The sequence below is a fragment of the Bos indicus x Bos taurus genome, chromosome 19, assembly GCF_003369695.1.
Source record: "Bos indicus x Bos taurus breed Angus x Brahman F1 hybrid chromosome 19, Bos_hybrid_MaternalHap_v2.0, whole genome shotgun sequence".
Taxonomy (NCBI): Eukaryota; Metazoa; Chordata; class Mammalia; order Artiodactyla; family Bovidae; genus Bos; species Bos indicus x Bos taurus.
The window spans coordinates 50,290,695-50,309,997 of record NC_040094.1 but is presented as its reverse complement, the minus strand read 5'-3'; the positions used below and the strand labels follow the sequence as shown (position 1 = coordinate 50,309,997).

At 40.0% G+C, this 19,303-nt stretch overlaps 1 protein-coding gene across 3 annotated transcripts in view; it reads left to right on the top strand.

Moving 5' to 3' along the window:
• PITPNC1 (phosphatidylinositol transfer protein cytoplasmic 1) overlaps positions 1-18,240 on the top strand; it is a 268,917-nt gene extending 250,677 nt beyond the window's left edge. For 2 of the 3 annotated variants that reach the window (XM_027517737.1, XM_027517738.1), the window contains exons 8-9: positions 403-466; positions 13,622-18,240. In XM_027517737.1, the coding sequence (XP_027373538.1) occupies positions 403-466; positions 13,622-13,938 (381 nt within the window). In that variant the 3' untranslated portion in view covers positions 13,939-18,240. Of the gene's footprint in view, positions 1-402; positions 467-9,859; positions 9,979-13,621 lie in introns of all 3 variants that reach the window. The other variant, XM_027517739.1, reaches the window with a different exon arrangement.
• Positions 18,241-19,303: the final 1,063 nt, after the last annotated feature.

The following is a 19,303-nucleotide window of genomic DNA, read 5'->3' as shown; positions in this document are numbered from 1 at the left end:
CAACATTTATGACCTCCTGGCGCCTGTGAGATGCACCCTTCCACAAATGGAAAGTAGAACCTGTTTTAGGTAAAGATAAATGAAGAGAAAAATCCGAGGGTGATCAGCCCTGGAGACTCGTTCCAGTCACTGTTGTGTGACTGCCAAGTGGTTGTCATTATTTTGAACAGCTTCCAGCCCAACTTTCAAATAAGATAAAGAGATTAATTTACAGCAAGTGTATGTGTACACCATGGGAAAGGGCTGAGAGTAAGTATGTCTTCCTCTAATTGTCATCCCATATGGACAGAGGGATGCAGAAATTTGTAACTGTCAGGTTTCCTAGAATTGGAAACCATTCCTTTTCCAGATCGTTTTAATCAAACCTGGTATTCTGTCAACTTCCTTCTTTTGCTTTTTTAGGTGGTTCGAGATATTCTTCTGATTGGACATAGACAGGCTTTTGCTTGGGTTGATGAGTGGTATGGTAAGTCAACTCCCACAAAATCAGTTATAGAACAACTTCATAACACATTGGCTTGGACTTTCAGTCCATCTGGCTTCAACTGCTACCTAGAAATTCAACAACAAAGGCAGAGCTATTGCTTCCTGTATTGAAAATAGCATTGTCCATGGGACATAATGAAGAAGAATGTAATGATAGAAGCTTGGTCTAAAATAACCACAGCACTTAATTATTGACTAAGTAGGACCTCAATATGTTTGATGCCTGCATGCTTGATAGTGCAGGGTTCTATGATCCTCTGTTGGATTGGCTTCAAACCCCTCTAATTTATCCCAGACCTCAAGATCAATGCTGCCTTGATCTTGTCATTAAGCACCATATCAGGTGAAAGCAGTCCTTTGACTTGAGTCCTTTGAAACACTCCCTCACCAAAAATATAAGGACTCTGCAGGGATTCAAGGGCAAAGAAATTGGTGACCCCTTAATTCTAACTGAGACTGTTGTTCTAGCTTTTTAAAAAATGAGTTGAGAAGAATTAAACCAGTTCTGTATATTTCCAGTAAGTGAAAAGAAACAAGGTTTGTTTCATCCCATGATGGATGAACCACACTTTCCATATCTGCAGTGCTATCATTTTGTCCACGTGAATCCCCTACATTCCCAGAATCAGTCATCAGAGGCTTGAGTCCTTGACTATAAAAAGAAACAAACACACCCAGTTGGTGACTTGGGTCAGATCTGATTGCCTAATGAAAATGCTCTTCTCTTTGGCCTTTTCCTAAGTCACATTGAATTTGTTCTCAGCATAACCTCGATTGCATTTTGGTGCCTTTGTATCATTGTTTCACCAATGCCCTCTCCTTAGCTGAAGGCATCAAATTTAAAGTGAAAAGTTACAGTGGACTGAACAGACAAAGACAGTGACCGTTAGCTGTTTCTGAACCATATTTTCCAAAATAGGGTTTTGTAGGCTATGGGTGTGCTTTTTTTTTTTTCTTTTTTTGCACAGTTTTCCCAGATTTGCTGAAAAGCAAATACATCTTTGCCTCTTCCTTGGCTTGCCCAAATGCAGACCTCTAGAAGAGATGCTTTTGAAAGATCACCATTTGCTTTCTCTTAATCACATGCCCCTGGGCTTCCCTAGTGACTCAGTGGTAAAGAATCCACCTGCCAATCCAGGAGACTTGGGTTCGATTCCTGGGTTGGAAAGATCCCCTGGAGAAGGAAACGGCAACCCCCTCCAGTATTCTTCCTTGGAAATCCTATGGACAGAGGAGCCTGGCGGGCTACAGTCCATAGGGTCACAAAGAGCTGGACACAACTCAGCAACCAGAGAACAATAATCACACCTCCCCAGGACCCGGGATGCTGTTCACAGGCAGCTCTACACCGACTGGCCACACTGTCACAAGTCTCCCCAGCACTTCTTTGTGGTTGTCTGTTGTGAGATGGGAGGAGGGAGAGTCTCCCATGATTACTTCCCCAGATCACTAAACAGATCTTTCTGGTTGTTTTTTCTGGGGAGCTTTTCACAGATTCTTAGAGGGACACCCCAAAGGTTAACAACTGCTGGTCTCCCCCAACTTGCACTCGTCCACGCTCTTGGCGTCCTAAGGGAATTTCAAAAGGATAGTCAAAGAATAATAGGCTCAAACTGGTGAGAAGTTTGGTCAGTGAACTGAAGCCTGAAGAGCCAAACCTCGACCATCTTGAAGACCAGGAGACAGGGCAACGTAATAGATTTCTCTGGAATACCATGAGGCCTTCGAGGACTTTTCAGAAAAGGCAGCATGGAAAAGGGTAGCTGCACCCTAACCAAGAAGACAAAACACTGCAAGCCTATTGACCAGAAAAGAGAGTCTGAGTAGAGGCAGGATAAAGGACGAGAAAATGTGGGCAGGCCTCTAGTAAAGGAACAGCTGGGGTGCAGAGGACAAGGACCGATTTTTTTTCCATCTCAACCAAGCCCTCAGCAACCAAGAGACTTAAAGACTTTTAGTCCAAAAAAAAAAAAATCTCAGACTATTACAAGGGCCCAAAGCTAGAATAACGCATCAAAGGAAGGCCTTTAAAAAGAGAACACCTACTTAAGATGGAGAGGTGGAGACAGGAATTAACTCAAGGAGCCTACTGACAAAAAGCCCTTTCTGTATCTGAGTGCAGAAAAACAGCATGTGGTTTAGTGGACGTAGATCATCAGGGGCGCCGTGTACTCCCCGGAGAAGGCCTCCACCCGCTGTATATACAGTCCTAGCCCCAACCAAAACAAGCAGCCTTTTCACTCTGCAAAGGGTCTGAGACCTGCCCCATCAATTTCATGTAAATTACTGGCATCCTTGTCCCCAGCTGAGTGGCTTGCCAGGAAAGTGGTAGCTTCTTCATTACACAGATGCAGATACTCAATCAACTAAATGCTAAGAACCCTGCCCACAACCTCTTCCTTATTCAAGGTAATGCTGTGTACTGCAAGCCTTTCAGGTAAACGGGTGTGTCATCGCCCACCAGCACAGCCCTTCAGTTTTGGGTACCTGAAGTTGTTTATTTTTCTTTGGTCTATACAGGCTCAGTGAGGCTTTCACTAGTAAACATGGAAAGGCTTCAAAGTAAAGAAACCCTTTCCTATAGCTTATGGCACTTACTCTCCCAGTGAGGTCCTGGGCCTGCAACGTCAGCATCCCTGGGGTACTTGTTTCAGATTATCAGACTCCACCCCAAACCTGCTGAATCAGATATTCTGGGGGTGTAGCCTGGCACACCCCCTTGTGTTTTAACAAGCCCTCCAGGTGAATCCCAAAGGTTTTTTTGTTTTTCGGTTTTTGGTTTTTGTTTTCGTTTTTTGGCCACAGCACTAGTTCTCCAATCAGGCATTGAGCCCGAGCCCCCTGCATTGGAAACGCAGAGTCTTAACCGCTGGACCGCCAGGGAAGTCCCAAAAGTTTTAAGAACAACTTTAAATCAGATTGAAAGGACAGTTTAATTAATTCAGTCCAAATTTAATTAGACTAGAAAATGGTAGATGTCTTCAGGGCCAACTGCTAAACTCTGGTGCCTTGTAAGCCTTACAAAAAGGCACCCCTTCCAAGCAGATTCAGCAGGTGCTGTCGGCTGAGCGCTGAATTTTAGTTCTGTTGACCCTGGGCTGTGCTCCTACAGTGCCCAAACTATATATCTTTATACACTGGCAGCCCTGTATGATGTCTTTCTCCCTAATTAGACTCACCACCTCCAGTGCTTGCTGCTGCTGCTGCTAAGTCGCTTCAGTCGTGTCGACTCTGTGTGACCCCATAGACGGCAGCCCACCAGGCTCCCCCGTCCCTGGGATTCTCCAGGCAAGAATACTGGAGTGGGTTGCCATTTCCTTCTCCAGTGCATGTGCTTAACTGAGTTGTATTTTGTTTTGTTTTTTTTAAAAAGGACACTATAAATGACAGTAATCATTTCTTGCCCAAGCATTAATTTTGTATCCTTCCTGAATTTTAGCATTTGACTGTCCCAGTAACTATTTCCCTAAACAGATTTTATTCTGCTCTTGTTTGTCCTAAAGTACAACCGTTTCTACTGTTGGAGTAGTTGGGTTTGGTTTTCAAAGCCTTGATTGGTCTTTATCCATGAGCCTTGGGTGTCTCCTGCATGACTGGAACACTAATCAGAAAAAAACAACTGCATATTTTAGAAGATGGGGTAAAAGAAAAGGTGAATAAAAATAGGCAGCCCAGCTTCACCAAAGCTTGGTTTTGCTTCACAAATCTGACAGTATTTTGAGAGGAACACAGAGGGTTGCCCAAGGGAGGCTGTGATTGAGTGGAATTTCATGAATCCTGACCCTCCCAAAAAATAGGGGGTTGTTCTGGCTAGTACAGATGAAACTCCCTCACAAAAATGACTTAGAGATCATTCTGGAGTCCCAAGAGCAATCTAACAGTGAAAGAATCAAGCTGAAGTTGGAGAAAGAAGCTGACTCAAAGGCTAGCATTAGCTGGTTGATTTCACCAAGCCAGCGTTTTTTAATGGTTGCAGGTTTCCTGAATCATGAATTTAAGTCCCATGTCTCTTAGGCAGCATTTTATGTGTATCTGCTTACATTCATTTTTCTGGAAAGAACCCGTTGTACTCCATCACATTTTCAAAGGGATCTGTGACTCTGCTCTCCACTTCCCCAGATTAAGAACTGCAGAAAAATCATAACTGTAGATTACAATTCTAGATCTTGTGATCTGAATTACAAGGAAAGGGTATACACCAAGCCTTGAGGATTAGCTACTTTCACTACAGGAAAAAAAAAAAGTAAATTGTTTGTAATAAGCACCTGTTGAATTTATAGCCTTTTTAAAAAAAAAAAAAAAAGCGCTTCCCAAAGGATGGGCCACCATTTTGTTGAAGTCAAAGGGGTATCAGACATAATTCTTGATTGCTGGAGCTTCCTCTAACCCAGCCACTTGTTTAAGACTTCCATTTTGACTAGAACAACAACAAAAGAAAAAGTTACTTCTGTTTAGGCTGACAGGCCTGGAAATGGAGAGAAAATATTTGTAGAAGGAAATAAAATATAATATGCCATTGGCTAGGTCATTGAATTAAGCTATATGACTCTTTTTTTGAAAATTATATAATTCTTTTTAATTTTTTAAAATATAAATTTATTTATTTTAATTGGAGGTTAATTACTTTACAGTATTGTATTGGTTTTGCCATACATCAACATGAATCTGACTCTCTATTAAAACTGTATAATGAAGGAAAATTTCTGACTGCAGACATTTTGTTTGGTGGCATTTGGAGCATCTCTGTACATTCAGCTGACTTCTACCCTAAAGGCCTTTCAGATATACAATCTTGCCTCCACTTCCAGTGAAATCTTTAATAAAATGATTGAAAGAAAATTGCCACCATAAACAAAGCTGAATGATTAAGAGAAGCTATTTGTGATATATGTAGCCAACGGAGGACTAATATCCACAATATACAGAGAGGTCCTATAAATTAAAAATCCAGCACTCACTAGAAAAAAGGTAAACAACCTGAATAGGTAAACCATGGAAGAAGAAATGCAAATAACCAGTGTCTTCTCTACTAATCACAAGAAATGAAAATAGCAAGAAGATATGACATTTGCCCATCTGATAGCAAAATTTAAAACGAGCGATAATAATCCAGTTTTGTATAGGTGGGAGAACACACTAACAGTTTCCATAAAAACTGATGATGGGAAATATAAATAATCTGTGGCCCAGTAATACCAGCTCTAGATACGCATTCTTAAGGAATGCACATACATGTTCCTGAATATAAATACAAAGCTATTCAGTGTAGTGTTGCTGATAAGAGCTAAAATCTAGTCTCCATGTAAATGTCCTTCAACAGAAATATGGTCAAGTAAATTATGATACCACTCATATGATAAGTATTGTGTGTTAAAAAGAATGAGGTAGTTCTATATGTACTGGTATGGAAATATGTTCATTTTCCATTAGTGGAAAAAGTAAGCCAGATCAACTTGTGTCATATAGTAGACTATAGTATGATTCCATAAATGTGAAAATAAATGAGACTGTATGTGTGTGTGTAATGTGCATGTGTAACACATGCAAATTCATAGGAAAAAACCTGTCAGTGGTTATATCCAGAAGGAATAGGATACAGGAAGTTAAAAGAGATCAAACTCTTTTCTCTATATAATCCAGTACTATTTGAATTATTTCTATGGAATATAATTCACACATTAGTTGAGTGATTCAGTAAGTAAATAATAATTGAAATCCACATTTTATAACAAAACAGAAAATAGTTGAAGCAGACCAAGACTCATACAGAGGTATATTTTGCTTAGTTCATGGTTTAAGAAATTGAAGGAGCTTCTTAACAAATCCTCTGAGTCCAGAGCTTCTATAATAAAGCTGGGCTGGTGGTAGAGGAGAGGGTTCTACCCAGGCCAATTTAGTGTGACTGTCACAACCCACTCCAGTACTCTTGCCTGGAGAATCCCATGGACAGAGGAGCCTGGTGAGCTACAGTCCACGGGGTCGCAAAGAGTCGGACATGGCTGAGCGACTTCACTTTCACTTTCACATGCTGGAATAGAAGACTGGGGTCTGCTTATTCTCTCACCTGAAAGAGAGTGAGAAAAAGAAGGACAGAAACGATCTTGCAAGAGGACAAAGACAGGAAATCTTGCAACAAAGAGAATATTTATGCCGCCAGATGATCAGTCACCCTCTGATGGCCAAGTGTCAAAGATACTGGGATACAGCTTCCTTACCAGAAGAACTTTGGGACTAGGTCCAGTAGTCTCTTAAATCAGGCCATTAGGCCAGTATTACATGTTTAAGAAGACTTCATTTAAGAAACTCTACTTGAAAAAAGTAAATATGACCTTTCAGATCTGTAAATTAAGGGATAATTAAATTCAGTTATTTGCAAAATAATTGACATAGGATTCCTTTAAGAGTTTATCTGATATACATAAGCACTGTTTTGCTGGGGACAAAGAGATCTGAACCTAAACTGTGAGAAGTCGCTCTGATCCTTGAAAATCAATTAGTAATGAAGATGAATCAACTCCAAAAGTATAATCCATCATCGGGCATGTGTAATTGAATTTACTAAAAAATTGACTCATTTATAGATTTCAAGGTAATACACTTTGCTGAAGCAAGATGTAGTGCATTCTATCAGATAACCTGAATAAGAACATTTTCACTTGATTAGGCTTTCCATAAATTATTGAGGAATATTGACATCATTTCCATAAGCATGCATGGTATGAGAGGATAGTTCACGATTTAGACAAACATTTTCCTTCAGCATTGGCTGGGACCAAATTATCATTATCTTTTAGAGAACACCCTGTACTAGAAGGTTCATTCTTTTTTCTGTCTTTTGTCTGTTCGTGGCAGTGAAAACACTGAATCCTAACCAGTAGATCACCAGGAAACTCCCTAGAAATGTTCATTATTATGTGGTCTAATTGAGAGATTTTTTTTCTTTAAGATGAAGTTTTCTGCAACTGTTTCTTAACTCTTCATTTTAAAAAGGGGGGGATCATGATTCTAAAATCGGCAAGTACTCTTTTCTAAAGTGTATCTTCTTATACAAGTGCAAATTGATGGTATCCATCTTCTAAGGACCCCAAATAATTGATTTTGAAATAACATTCTCTTTCCTTTTTTTTTTCTTTAACACTCTTTCTTTCTTACAGAAATAATTCAGATTTGATGTAGAAAATTTAGAAAATATAGATAAGCGAAAGGAGAAAATTAAAATTTCAACTCCTCAAAACAATCACTGTTAACATTTAGAAGTGTATCCTTTTGTTTTTTTTCTGGCAAAAATGATTTCTTTTACCTCCAATATTTTATTTAACAATATACCAAAGCCATTTCTTTATAGTGTTCAATATTCTTATGCATCATTTTTAATTGCTGCATAATACTATCAGGCCCCAGAGTTGTTTTCAATTTTTCACTATTATGAACAAGCTAATAATGAGTATCTTCATTATTAAATCTTTCTTCACATCCATAAAAATCTTTGAAAGTCCCTAGTCACACAGTTTAAGCCCCTGTTAACATTGAGCTAATTAAAGGTAAAGAATGATTTCCGTTGAGATTCACTAGAACAAAGAAATGAAGCCTCCTTTGTTTTTGTTTTTAAAATCACTAGCATGCCAGTGAGGGGGGAAATAAAGTGTCTAATGAATGTATGTATAAAGAAATTTCTTTAATTTTAAACTCTTAATTTAAAATGATCTCAGTATTCATTCCAGGTATATTTGGGTTTAAGAACTTTTGATAACCGGGCATTGAAATTAAAGTGGTTGTATTGAAAGGATGTTACTATTGTTAACAAAGATGTTTTGTTCTATTCACAAAGCAGCATCTCTTTACTGCTTTGCAGTTACCTTGATTTTCTAAAAGAAAAGCATGCTCTTCGCTTGGCCAGACTGTTGCTTAGCATTCTTGATACCTACATTGCTTATGGATGGCATTTTTAATTAACGGTTTCAGGGTGTGGGGGTGTCACCATCTAAATAATATCACCCAGGTCTGGATTTAGAGCTGCCCTCCGTCTTGGCCCCAGACCACACTGAATTAATTCATAAACTTCTCGCAAGTCTGCCCTTTGGAATTGAAGAGACTCTCACGTGACACACAAGGGCTGATATAAAAAGACAGCAGACCACATGATGCAGAAAATACTAAGGGAAAAATTCCAGCTGTAAATACTCGCTCTAAATCCCCACCAAGCTAATTAGTGATCAAGATGGTAGCTTGATTAACCTATTGTTGAGCGTGTACCATTCATTGTAAAGAGGCATGAAGTTAAATTCTGCCAGGAGAGTGGCAGAGGAATCCCCATCTGGGGAAACTGCTAATGAATTGTTGTAAAATTTCCAAGGAGTGGAGTGGGGAGTGCAGGATAAAGCAACAGAAACATTTAAAGTGACACTAATTATTATTTTTATGCATTGCACATACCGAAGATAACAGGTTCTTTGTTGAAGTTTTTTTATCCCTTGGATTTAGACAAGGTTTCTCAACCTTCTCGGCACCACGGACATTCTGGGCCAGATAATTCTTTGTCGGGGAGGGAGGAGGCCTGTGCTACCACATCCCTGGCACCTCCCGGCCACATGCCAGTAGCACCTCCACCTCTGTCGTGACAACCAGAACTGTCCCCTGTTTAGAACCACAGGATTTAAGAAATTATTATTCTGAAATCCTGAAAAATCTGCAGAATCAGGCCAAAAAGTCATAATGTCATGTGCCATTTTATTTATAGAACTGTGTGGGTGGAAGTAGTGGCAGCCCTTTTCATGCTGTTAGGCTAGACTTGAAGTTCGGGGTAGACTTGCACTCTCTGGCACCATGTGTTCTGTGCAAAAATACATCTCCGTGTGAGCACTGCACCCAAATCTCACCAGGAGCAGTGGGCATCGTTTCTCTGCCCTTAATGCCATGTCTCTTACAATAGCAATGAAAGTGTCCTTTCTGTTGTTGAACGCATTGCTGTAAAGAATCTCCAGATCTATTTTGAAAGGTATATGAAAGGTAAGTATTAAACCACACAAGCTTGACCCTGTCCCTTACAGGGATCTTCTAACCATGCTTTTAGGAGATCTCAGGCTGTAACCCTAGCTAATACTTCCTACCCACCTAACTCACTGTACAAGAATCACCCCTAAATAATCTCCATTCTTCTCAGCTCTAAGACTGTTTTGACTTAACTCCCTTGTATTCACTCCGCCTTTGGCTGGTTTAGCTAACTTTATGATTAACTCTTCATAAAGTTAGTGAGTTCCCCGCTTTTTTACTCCTCTCTTTGGCTTCTGCTAAGCTGCCATCGTCCCCTAAAGTCTCCCCCATTGAAAGTTCACCTTTAATAACGGAAGTTGCCAACGTCTTGACCTTCTTTCAGATATGACAATGGATGATGTTCGGGAATACGAGAAAAACATGCATGAACAAACCAACATAAAAGTTTGCAATCAGCATTCCTCCACTGTGGATGACATAGAGAGCCAGGCCCAAACAAGTGTATGTAGAATTTTTAAAACATGTTGCCCACTCTTTACCAAACGTACCCATAAACCGATCTTTGAAATGACTTCAAACGCATCAGTTCTCAAACTTCCACAAAAAAGCGTTGTAGCCCAGAGGCTGTCGGCGAAGAACCTGAGCTGGGTCTTAACTGGACGATGTTACCTCTTGCTTCCAGACATTTCTATTCTTTAAAGCCGCTTGACTCAGAGGTTACGTTGTCTTGGTCATAAAACCAAGAGTATAGAGAATGGAAACATTTTGTGGCCTGCACCACAGAAGAACAGAGGGCTAGAAACGGATGTCACACGAAAGCTAGAACATCAGTGCCAGTAACTTTTAAAGACATAGTTAACGTTCAGTCCTTCGTTTCAGGGAGGGCTATTGGCTCATCTGGTATTTTCAGTTTCTTTGCATTTGCTTTGAAATGCTTTCCACGGCTCTTTATGGCTGTCTTACCCTTGGTTCCTTTTTACTTAGGTTCCTGTCCAGATGGGGCTGCTGCCCACGCATACACACTGGCTGAGCAGTGAGGTGGGGTGAGCTAGGTCCAGCTGGGGCCTAAGCCTCAGAGAGCCCAAGGGTATTTAATGGCACGTTGGTGACTGGGAGCCGACAGTGTGCTGTCTACATGCCAGCATCTTAAATATAGTTCCATCAGTCATCCACGCTTATGAGGAAGAATTACAGATAACAAAGAAAATGTAATCACCAAGTCATTTTCATGTATCTTTGGCCAGAGCTGTGGTCTCTTTGGGTGCCAGCTTGAGCCCGCTTGTCTGTCAGCCCCAGAATAATGCATATCAGCTATGTAAGAAATTGACAGGGTAGTTTCAGAAAATTGAGAGCTGGCTCTTGTTGTGAATGCTCTAGATTTGTGAAGACCTCTGGCTGCACCTTGGAAATGTTGAGTGAACTGAGAGCATGTCTTGGGAGTGTGCCGTGTCAGGCATTATGTGCTGCTTCTGGCTGCATGTGGCAGCCCTTGAGGCTGAAATGGCCCTAACTCTTCTTGCATGCCGTGATTGGATTTGCAGAAGCTGTTTGGATCAGACTTAAAACTGAAGTGTTCCTCTGGAGACGCTGGCCAGTTCCTATAGGGCTTCCCCCTTTCTCTCTCCCGTTCTAAAGTTAGAAGTGCTCGTAAGGAAACCGTCCTTAAATTTCCATCACTCTCGGTTACCTTTTCTTCAGGAATGTTGATACCTGTCCCCTCTCAGCCGCTGTCTGAAAGCTGCTCCCTATATAAGCATGACAAAGGAAACCAGAGGAAGGGGGAAGATGCCACGTAGCGAAGGATACTACACAGCGCTTTCCTCAGCCTAAGTTTTTACAGCTTACAGCTTAAGACTCTTAGTTTGGTTTTCTTTCCATTTTACTCTGATTATTACTGTTGGAAAGTCAGTTTACCGTTTAGATGGTGATACCTGGAATGGGTCTCCCCACGGGAAAGCCCGTGCATTCTCTGGCTGCAACTCAGAGCCCTTCCCATAACTTCAGTGTCAGAAATGCCCATCTCCTCAGAAGTTACACAATGTGGTTATCTTTAAATGCATACCACACTTGCCTTATTCTTTGAAATTCCATTAAATTGGGAAGGGTCATTGATTTTTCCATATTTTTCTTCTCTATCATAATGAAAAAGTTGAAATCAAGAGGCTGCTGTCCATCACAAAATTACATGGGTGCTCAATAAATTTAGATGTACTTTCTGAGCAGAGACAAACTATATTGAAACTGGGCAAAATGAACATCCATGGCCCCAGCAATAAGGAAATAGTCTCCTTTTCAACTGAGCAGTTTCAACACATTTCAAGGGAGAGAACTTCTAAGAGACTGAACAGGAGTGTAGAATCAAAATTCTGTACTTTGGGGGATTTCTGCCCCCTGCTGGATGTGTGGAGTAGCGCACCATTCAGCCACTTGTAAAGAAAACCTGATTTTTCAAAGATAAACTTTGCTGAAATTCACTGAAACTTTTCTGAGTCTCAGTTTTATTTTGAAATACCTCTCTTTAAAGAACTTAATCTTATTTCTTAGCTTATCTAGTAGCCTTAGTGTTCTAAGTGGTAAGTTTACAGGTACAGTTCTTGCTATATTCTGAATTTTATATTCTATCAACATGGGCATAATTTTTTAATTTCCTTTGTAAAAACTTTTCCCTTCCAGAAGATTTTAATAATTGTTCCCAATAAATACTCTTAAGGATTTTTTTAAACACATTTCTGGTTTGCTTTATGTTATGATATGACTATAGGTCATTTATCTTAATGACTAATACTATGTTATGAATATTCACTCCATAGTTAATATTTCCAAAGTGCCTGCATGCTTCATACTGGTTTGTGTAGTGTCATCCAATGAAAGCTCACCAGCTAAGTTCATGGGAAAGGACACAAGTGAAAACATGGGTCTCTGGGAAGATAAAACAGGTACAGAAGCCCATGGTCAGCAGGTTTCACCTTTTACACCAGGACAAGCTTGTCGGCCTTCACTCAGAGCTTTTTTAATAAGACCAGTTACCTAGTTTCCCAGTTACCAGTAACAAAATTGGCAAAGGATACCAAGGATAGCCAGACTGAGAGTAATAATAGAGTGCCTAAGAATGAGAGAAGAAATGCCGCACTATATAAAGCAAATCAGTCCTAAGAAATGAGTCACCACTGTACTGGAGCACAGTGATATTCTTTCCATATATTATGTCTAATTGGTAGTAAGTGTGTGTAATACATTATTTAATGTATTTACATTAGGGAAGGCTTTGCCTTTGAAAGAATTTTTTTTTAACTTTCTCACATAAGAACATTTCGGACATTTGGCAAGTCTGTATCATCTGACAATGCCCGTTAAATAAGGCGTTACTGAATTTATTTCTTGGATGCCAAATAAAGTTCTTTTTTCTTTTAAATGAAATTCGCACTGATTTTGTGTTGCTCTCTTTTTCTTCTCTGCTCTTTTTCTTCTTATGTTTCCTTGAGAAACTGTTTTGTTTCCTTGGTTTGTGGATAATTAGAAAAGTTTGTTGTTGCTGTCCCATCTTACTTGTTTTTTCACCTGCAAAGATCTCAGGATGGATGCATAGTTAGGAAACAAGTAACTCCTAGAATGCAAAAAGTATATTTATTGAACAAGAGGATAACATGTTGAGAAATTCTGATCATCTGTCTGTTTACCCTGTAAAGGTAAACTTGTCTTTTCATGATCTAAAGTAGTTGTTAATATGTATCATTTGGGGCCACTGATTGCTTTAATTACCTTCCTTTTGTAGAAAAGATGGCCAGGTCTAATAATAGCTCCATATACCAGCCTTGTCCACAGCACAGGGATGTACAGACACACACAGCTTGGTGTGGTTTTGTGCTCGCCTGATAAACTCGTCTTCAGAATACTTAAAGTACTCATTGAAAGTGCTTTGGAAAATCTTGGATGGATGTTCATAAAGGAATATTGTTTCAGAGGTCAGCCTCAGTAAAAAGGAAAAATTCAGGGTTTAGCATTTCAATGCTAATTTGGGCTAATAATCTGGAGAGCCCCCTTAATCATAGGATTCTAATAGCTCCTTTAAAAAGGCAGAGAGATGAATCCATTTGTGTCTCTTCCAAATACGTGCTCATTTTTTTTTCTATTTTTTGCCTTTAAGACATGACAATGGATGAAGTCCGAGAATTTGAACGAGCCACTCAGGAAGCCACCAATAAGAAAATTGGCGTTTTCCCACCTGCCATTTCTATCTCCAGCATCCCCCTGCTGCCGTCTTCAGTCCGCAGTGCCCCTTCGAGCGCTCCATCCACTCCTCTGTCCACTGACGCACCAGAATTCCTGTCAGTTCCCAGAGATCGGCCCCGGAAAAAGTCTGCCCCAGAAACTCTCACACTTCCAGACCCTGAGAAAAAAGCCACCCTGAATTTACCTGGCATCCACTCTTCAGATAAGCCATGTCGGCCCAAATCAGAGTAACTTCACATGAATATTTCATGGGGTTTTATATTTTCGGTTTTGGGTCTTGTTTGTTTGTTTTTAAGGATCTTCTGATATAGAAAAAGACTGCTTTGTCACTCAGACATGTCCCTTTGATCTCTTGAGTGTGCATGTGATTAAGTAATTTCACATAGAATATGACTGCCTAAGTCTGCCACAGGGTGTCACGTTAGATGTAAAATGCAAGACTTGCGAAGGACAGAAGAGATCTGTGGCCGCAGCTGGTCGCCAGGGAGGAAGCCTTGTTTATTGGGCATTTGATAAGGTTGGCATGGACTTCAAGGGTAAATAAATGAAAACTTTACACCACTGTGTTACAAGGTACAGTAAAATAATGAAGTTAAGTTTCCTCCCATCAAACGTGGAATTCTCAAAAATTTTCTCAGGCATAACACACCTAATTGTTAAATTTTGAACTGCTCCTTATCAATACTTGAATACCAGAAGTTACTAAGATTCCTATTTTGGTTAGTCTGACTCAGGATTTGGGGCCTAATTAACTCTTTAAATTTTTTGGAAATTTTAATTATCAACTTGTAGAGGCTCCAAGTGCAATTAACAATAACTTATTGATACCTTTCATAGAATTTAATAAAAATGCCACTTGTTTCTGTCTTTTAATAACTTCCCCTTTGTGCCCTTGTGGCCTCAGAAATCTTTAAGAATTACATGGATAAATATGACCGTAACAGACTGACATTGAATGGTTTGGTTTAGGAACCAAGAGACCCAGGTGAGGCAAATGTCTTTTTTTTTTTCCCTACAGGTATCAACGAGCCTTACGTCATTTGTTAAGATTCTCAGAATTTGCAGTTAATTGAGTAGAATTCACTGACTCTGCTTATTCAGAGAAGTTCAGGGTAGAGTAAGCTGCCTGGACTTTAACACTGTCAGACTTGTCTCCATCCCTTTAATGGGACAGGGATATTCTTAATAATATCTGGACCTCCCTGGAATACATTACCATCACTGGACCTTAGAAAAGATTGTCATTCTTTTGTTCCTTACTTGAAATCCAAATATCAGGAAGATCGCAAAAGTTGAGTCAACACCATCAGGTGGGAGGAGAAAGTGAGCAGAACGGCTAACTCTTATTTATAGAGTGAAAAGAAGTTATAAAAGATGCCCCTCTGGCCAGCTTTCTTTTCTGAGGGTCTTAGTAATGCAGGATTAGACTCAAGGTTGACGGGAGACAAGATCATTCACCAAAGTGGCAGAAAGAGAACTCTCTTTTGATCTAAAGAGAAAACCTGCCACCTTTGCACCTCACTGCCTTTAAACACAGAAGGAAGAGTAAACAGAATCTAGCCTTTGTCCTCCAAGGGAGGAAGAGAACAAGGTAATTGGGCAACTCCAAGGCCCCAGCTAGCCTTCCTGACCATAACCTCCGACCTCAGGAAAGGGACTTTCCCCAAACGCAGATTCCAAAGGAAACCACATAGACCAAGGAGCGCGTCCTCTTCCTCTTACACAGGCTCTCAGCCAGGGGGCCCTGCCTGCTTCTCTCTCTCGTGGCCAGCACTCTGCGTAGTGTTCTTCAAGTTACAAACTCTCCCAAGGTGCAAGTGCTGGCCCCAGGAGCCCAGCACCAAGCGTTCTAAGTCGTATGTCAGGTTGTCAAGATCATTTCGTAACCTGTAGGTTGACACGTAGCTTAATAAACATATAAATAAACCCAGAACTCAAAGGAAACCCATTGCAACTAGCTTAGATCAACAGTGCATCTCTTCCCTAAGGATAGTGCCACAGTAAGACGCCCTCTTTGCATGGTACGGTAGCATGATTTTTGCTTGTGGGGAAACTCGATCTTTTATCCAGAGCTCTTGGACTTCTCAATGGCTCCCTTTCAACACAGTAGTACTTAACAAGAATGTCTGGCTTCAGGAAGCAAAATTCTCCTTTCAGAAGACACTTGCATAGCGTATGTATTTGCTTAACATTTGCAAGCTGAAATCAGGATGGGGTGGGATCACGATATTCGCATGGAATGGATTTGTTTTGAGCACGTTGTTAACACATCTGGCACCTAGTTTTTCTGTCGATGCCATAGCTCATTTTCCATTTTTGTAAAGTAGCTTCCTCTATCAAAGTCAACAATTCTATATGCTTTAGAAAGCTAATTCCTGGTTTCCTACTGTGAATTTTCTTTCTCCTATAGCCAGTATAATACCACAGACATTACTCGCAAAACTACCACAGATAGTGTGATTCTTAGCCAACAAATATGTGTGGTCTTAGAGTATGTTCAGTTTTTCTGTCTACATGTGGTTCGCGTGCATTTTCAAAGCGGGGAGGGGTGCCAATATTCTTTTAGCTGCTTTGAATATTTAATCCAGTCATCACAAGGCATAAATGGCTTCAATATTTTATCTATCTTGATTTTCAAGTGTCATTTCACAGTCTTCATACATGGATTTGTTTTTTGTGGGGTACAAGCCTGCAATGAATGTGTATATAGAACATTACTAATTCCTATAAGGATGGAAATTAAATGGCTGCATGATGGAAACTTAGAAGAAAAAAACCAGAAACTTGAATTAATTAAGCATGTTTTGGGGAAAAAATAGAATCTTAACTCAGTGCCTCTGTCTGCAATGTGGAAACCTTCAACTTTGTTCACCAAAATTGTATTATACCTGTATATATATAAATATAGTATGGCAAGTCCAGCACCATCAGTTTTAAGTCTCTAGTAGCCAAATTAAAATAATCCACAGAATAACATTTATGTTCACCCCATCTTTGTCTCTCGTGTTAGTGGAGACCATCAAGATGAACATAAATTTCATTACTTTGGATGGACTTCAAATTAGAAAATGCCCCTGTGCTTTTCATTGGCTGTCAAACAGATCATTGCTTTAGCTGTGCTTTTCCAGGACAAGAAGGCCTCAGTGTTTTTACTGCATAAACTTTGTCAGAAGTCAGCTCTGAAGACCTTTCATTTTCCTACTTTTGAGCTAGAATAAGGCAAAGCAAAGAAAAAAGCATAACAACAGAGGAGTCCGTGACCTTCTTCAGTTACCACATTGTAACTGAAACAATATGCATTTATTCATGAACTAATTTATAAACCCTTCTGTTTTGGCTTTGCATTTGGGTGTGGGGAAAATGGCTTTAATTTATTTGAAGGCATTAGCCACATTTTTGGTTGTGAAAATAAATCTCTAACTAGCGCAATTGTGCATGTCTTATGTAGACTCTTAAAAAACACAACAGGACTCCCAAGTGTTATTATATGGTTTTCTTCCAAGACAGTATAATAAACAGTGACCTAAGAGTAGATTCTGACACTTCTCGAGAAATCGTTTTTCCATGAAAATTTCATGGCTAATGAATTTATGTGTACTTTTAAGTCCTACTCACCTTAGCTCCTCTTCATGGCCCAAAGAGGACTTGCACTGGCTTGCATAGGTCAACAACAGTTGTACTTTTCAGAAGGGCCAGAGTATAATTTTACTCCATATGTGATGCGTATTCAGATACTCCCAACACAGAAGGATTGTTTAAATAGTTTTAGTCTCTTTCTGATCATCTGGTTCAGTAGGCTGGGTGACAGTATGCCATCTGAGCCATAATTCTTTAAAAAAAAAAATCTGTCCAGCAACTGCAACTGATCATAAATAGACTGCTTAAAACTATTCTTTCCTGCTGAAAATGAAAGGTTACAGAAGAGCACAGCAATGGCTTATGGAGGCAATGCATACTGCGTTCTCCTGTGTTCTACCTTCAAATCAGTCTGTTTCATTTGAAATGTAAGTGTTTAAGCTTTTTAGGAGTTAGTGCAATAAGAGAATGTGAATATGTTGAGACCTTTCCAGATGCTGTTATTAATTATCATTTTGTTGTTAACAAACGCTTTAGGATAAGCCTCTCTCAGTGTTTTTGCTTAAAATCAAAAGCCTGTCTGTCGAGTTGCAAGTCTCCCCTCAGTTTCTGTGTGTCTCCAAGAGGGGCTGTTTGAGCTGATGTTGTACCTGTGCTGCTTACATGTAGCTTCAAGTGTCAATTTTAGTGTTTACATCGAGAACTGGGATCTTGATTAGTTAAATGGTCGATACACCACTGCCACAGCTGAAGGACCAAGTTCTGGAATGCACAGTGTGATAGACAGCAAAGCAAACAGAAGTTGATCTTCACACATCTTAACTGTGCCAGGAAGCCATCCTCCTATGTCATTTTGCAGCCGTTTTGTGTTTTTTTTCCCAGTTATTTATTATTGATAATAACTTACTTTTTCTTACATTCTGTTGTAAATAAAGTACAAACCAATCTTCTTTCCAAGTGTATCTTCCTCTCTCTCTTTCTCAGCTCTTTCCAAGGGAATGTTGACAAATTGGGAATTTGTGGGTTGATGGGGAAAGAAGCTATCAAGGGAGAAAGAACAAGCCAATGGCTGGTTCTTAGGCGACTTGTATGCAAAGAAGTGTCTAATAGGTATCTTCTGGGCTCAGCCCTTGGTAGGAAATGCCTGGGTGCCAGTTCTATCCAGCTAAAAAAATCACCAAAGTGAGTCTGTAACCTAGTGGGACCACCCGACAGATTCTTGGTTCCCACTCATCAAATGTGAGGCAACAGTCTTGAGTGATAACCAAGAAAAATCTCCCCAAGGTAATCTGTAGGAACACCACCCCAGGGGAACACCAGATTCTCTCCACAGCAGAGCAAGCCAGTTTGAGCTGAGCTGAAATCACTCTGATCTGATGAGAGTTTCTCCAACTCAAGTAGCTCCTGTTGTTCACAGAAGGGTCCTCTGGGGATGGAAGAGTGAGCACAGAAATGCTTCACCCTCCTTGTTCCATAGCTGCCTCGGAGCTTAGCCAGAGCTCTCCCTCCTCTTCTATTCAACCCTGTAACAAATGTCAACATCCGTATTTATTTTGTTGAAGTGTAGTTGATTCACAATGTTGTTAATGTCTGCTGTGCAGCAAAGCGATTCCATTATATACTTTTTCATATTATTTTCCATATTTCATATTTTCCAGTTTTTCAGATTCTTACGATTTGTCACGAGACACTGAGTAGGGTTCCCTGTGCCATAGTAGGACCTTGTTCAGCCATCCATATATTAGTATATTAGTATAATAATTTGCATCTGCTAATCCCCAGCTCCCAGTCCTCTGTCCGCCATCCCCCCGCCCTCTTGGCAACCACAGTTCTGTTCTCTATATCTGTGAGTTCTATTTGTACATATGTTCGTTTGTGTCACATTTTCGATTCCACATATAAGTGATATTGATTATGGTATTTGTCTCTCTGGCTTAAGTCACTTAGTATGATAATCTAGGTCTATCCATTTGCTGCAAGTGGCATTATTTCATTTTTTTTAATGATCGAGTAATATTCC